This window comes from Bidens hawaiensis, unplaced genomic scaffold (assembly GCF_021521415.1).
Source record: "Bidens hawaiensis isolate Kalapana, Puna unplaced genomic scaffold, B.hawaiensis_p1.1 tig00002273_1, whole genome shotgun sequence".
Lineage (NCBI taxonomy): Eukaryota > Viridiplantae > Streptophyta > Magnoliopsida > Asterales > Asteraceae > Bidens > Bidens hawaiensis.
In genome coordinates this window covers 595,647-598,854 of record NW_027491121.1, presented here as the reverse complement: position 1 = coordinate 598,854, position 3,208 = coordinate 595,647, and the positions used below count along the sequence as shown (strand labels likewise).

Here is a 3,208-nt window from a genome sequence, read left to right as displayed (position 1 = left end):
AAAAGTAAAAACTTATTTAACCTTACATTTTTTTAAACTTTTTAATTACTATCTTCTGCTGTAATTCCTGTAAGAGCTCATCCATCATAATATTTTTAAAATAAATATTATGAATACGAATAATAAATAATTCTAGCTCTAGAAACTTGCAATATAATTTAACCACGATGGATTAAACCTTCAGTAAAAAATAAAATGCAATTTTAACAAAAACGAAAAACAAAATATTCTTCTAACTGTCTTAACAGCATACCCGCCAAAACGTAACCATCTGTTAAACCACCATATGAATAAACCAACAGAAATCACCCACGTGGCACACTCTAATTGACCAAACCAACCTATATATAAACAATCGCCTTCCATCTTCGTTCCATTTTCAGTACCAGTCTCACTTTACATCAACAAATCATACAAAAACCGCCATGGATGAGCAGAAAATTGCAGAAGTATCACCGAAAACGACAAAGATGCCGAGAATTCGAGTGTCTAACACCAAGAAGCCGTTCATCTTTTACCTTAATCTCGCTAAGGTTAGGGTTTCTATGCTTTTAATCGCCTTTTGTAGTTCAATATTGAATCGGAGTGTTTATTATCATCTATATGCTGTGATTTTGTTGTTTCTGATATCAATTTTCGTAGTTTATTATTATTCCTTTTGAATTTTTGATTTAGTACTGTAAGTGAGACTGAAATTTGTGTATTCGTGTGAAGTTTTCGTACTTGTCGATTGAAATTACAGTCTCGTGGATAAATTTCTTATTAATGCGAGATTTTGATTATATTGTAATTATATGGTTCTACATTGAATCTGAGTGTTTCTGATCAATTATATGCAGCAATTTTGTTTCTGATTATTCATATAATGTAATTTTATTATTTCTAATCACTTATATGCTGTAATGTTGTTGTTTTTGATCATTTATGTACTGTAATTTGCTGCTTCTGATCGCTTTTCACAGTTTGTTCTTATGTCTGTTGATCTGTGTGTCTGAAGATTGAATTTCAGTCTTGTGGATGAATAACTTGATGATGTTGATGAATATAACTTAATTATGTGTGTGATTTATATTAACTAGTTCTTATCATAGCGTGTGTTTTCACTTTCGTGACTTTCTTTAGGGTAGATTAATTCTTGAGAGTTGTTTAATGTTATTGTTTTTGAATTGATTTGATATGTTATTTGTGACAGAAATACGTGAACCGTTACAACAATGTCGAGCTTACAGCCTTGGGAAAGGGTTAGATTCAACGATATATTTCTGCAGTTTTTTAACAGTAATCATCAAGAACATAATGCACACTCATAAACATGATTTAACTGACTTCTGTTGATGTAATACATGCAGCCATACCAACTGTTGTTGTAATATCTGAGATTCTGAAGTCAGATGGAATGGCAACTCAGAACTGTAAGAATAATAATAACTTCTTTGTTTATCAAATCACATCAAACATTGAATCTGAATCACTTGTTTTGGTATTTTGAAACAGTGATCTCCATTTCGACTATTAAAAACAAGGATGAAAGCACTGGAAAATCCCTTCAGAAGGCCAAGGTATGCTCGTTCCATTCAGCTTTTTTTAAACATCTTGCTGCATTATCTGACGCATCTGATATTGATTTTAGATTGAAATTGTGATGACGCTGAATGAGCAATATGATAACTCAAAAGCTAAGGAAAACATATTGAAGAAAAAGAATGCTCAGCATAAGGTCAGTTTTTCTTTGTTATTTTCCATGGTATCAGTAAGTTGACTCTTTGACTTTGTTCTAATTAGTGTAAAATATGTTAATATATCTCATAGACTGGAGTCAAGAAGACTGGTGGAACACCCCATGATGTCACTGCTTGTAAATCACAGGTTGGTTGTGAATAAAGATGTTGATTTAGATCAAATCATGATTTGTGTCTGACTCTCTTTATCATCACAGGACGTAACGGTTGATGGTAAAAGTGAAGTCAAGAAGCAGTGCACGAGACCAAGGTCGGTTTTTGTTTTTGGTTTCAGTTTGATGCTAAAATTGTTGTAACTGGCTTCATTTTCCCTTGCAGATTAAAACTGAGATTAAGAAATCTGCATCCAGCAGCAGTAGCTGAAGGGAATGTTGATCAACAGGAGTGAACAGAGACAAGATTTTAGTAATGTTGTATGATAATATGAGATATTAGTTCCAGTTGATTTCTTCTGACATGGCTGTAGTTTGTACATATTTCAACCATGCACACATGTAATAAAATCACAACTTCTACATATTCTTTTGAGTGGTTTGTTTGACATTTTCAATTTGCACAAAGGTTTTAATGAATCTGGATTGAATATGAGATAATCTGCAGAGGATCAAGCCTTGATCTTTGAGAGAAATAAAAAGGCTCTGGCTTGTAATTAGTCATTTACTAAATTAAAAGAAAGAAATGATCTTCCATATTTTATAGCAAATCTAAACATCTCAGACTAATAAATAAAAACAGATCAAAAACCATGTTTTTGGTTACACCTTTGACCACTCGGTTTATAATAAATACAAAGAGCTGCGATAACAGGTCGATAAGGTAAAGAGAACTAATAGACGCACATGGCGTCATCAATACAATTTAAGGAGTGAATAGAGAGAAACATAGAGAAGCTATTAATGTATAACTAAAACAAACGATATAGCTATTAATGTGGTTTTCATATTACTCTATTTGCAATTATTAACGTGTTGGACCGAACCTCTAAATATGTAATAATATTTCATAGTTATATACATGAACATATAATATAAATATAAATACAAATATTAATATTTCATTTGATAAAAAGCTATTGTTACACACTCTAAAGAGTAAAATGCAATGTTTGATGATCTTGAAGGATATAGCTAGGGATGACCTTCATGTCAGTCAAATACTCGAATTGTTAGAACTCAAAACACGATCTACATATTTATTTGCTAATTTAATCATAATCAGATTCTATTCAAACATACAAAAAATCGTGTAACCTAGATATGGTTTAACATTTTATTTACACGAGTTAAGGGAGTGGGGATGAGCAATTAGTTACGGGCACCGCTACTGAACCGGATACTTTCGGTACCAATTTGATATTCACTTTTTTGTGGTATCGAAATCGGTGCAGTACAATACCAGTATTTTACCGATTTTTTTAACTTTCATGCGGTTTACTCACCCATTTTTGAGTTTAGGCGGGATATAAGTAA

General features: G+C 32.0%; 1 protein-coding gene across 2 annotated transcripts; it reads left to right on the top strand.

Moving 5' to 3' along the window:
- Nucleotides 1–465: 465 nt before the first annotated feature.
- Nucleotides 466–1,874, top strand: LOC143613833 (uncharacterized protein At2g34160-like). Of its 2 annotated transcripts, XR_013150190.1 has the most exons (4): nt 466–533; nt 1,193–1,241; nt 1,350–1,717; nt 1,810–1,870. XR_013150190.1 is itself a non-coding variant. In XM_077087447.1 (3 exons), the coding sequence occupies exons 1-3, from the start codon at nt 471–473 to the stop codon at nt 1,487–1,489; spliced, it is 252 nt and encodes an 83-aa protein (XP_076943562.1). In that variant the 5' UTR covers nt 466–470; the 3' UTR covers nt 1,490–1,874. The 2 variants fall into 2 exon arrangements, 1 of the variants encoding a protein (XP_076943562.1); XM_077087447.1 differs by having other exon boundaries at nt 1,350–1,874.
- Nucleotides 1,875–3,208: the final 1,334 nt, after the last annotated feature.

What these genes read in the sequence shown, in the direction of transcription:
- LOC143613833 (XM_077087447.1), top strand. Translation starts at nt 471, where the DNA reads ATGCCGAGAATTCGAGTGTCTAACACCAAGAAGCCGTTCATCTTTTAC. An exon ending in TTTACCTTAATCTCGCTAAG is followed by an intron (nt 534 to 1,192) that starts GTTAGGGTTTCT and finishes TATTTGTGACAG; the next exon opens with AAATACGTGAACCGTTACAA. An exon ending in GCTTACAGCCTTGGGAAAGG is followed by an intron (nt 1,242 to 1,349) that starts GTTAGATTCAAC and finishes TAATACATGCAG; the next exon opens with CCATACCAACTGTTGTTGTA.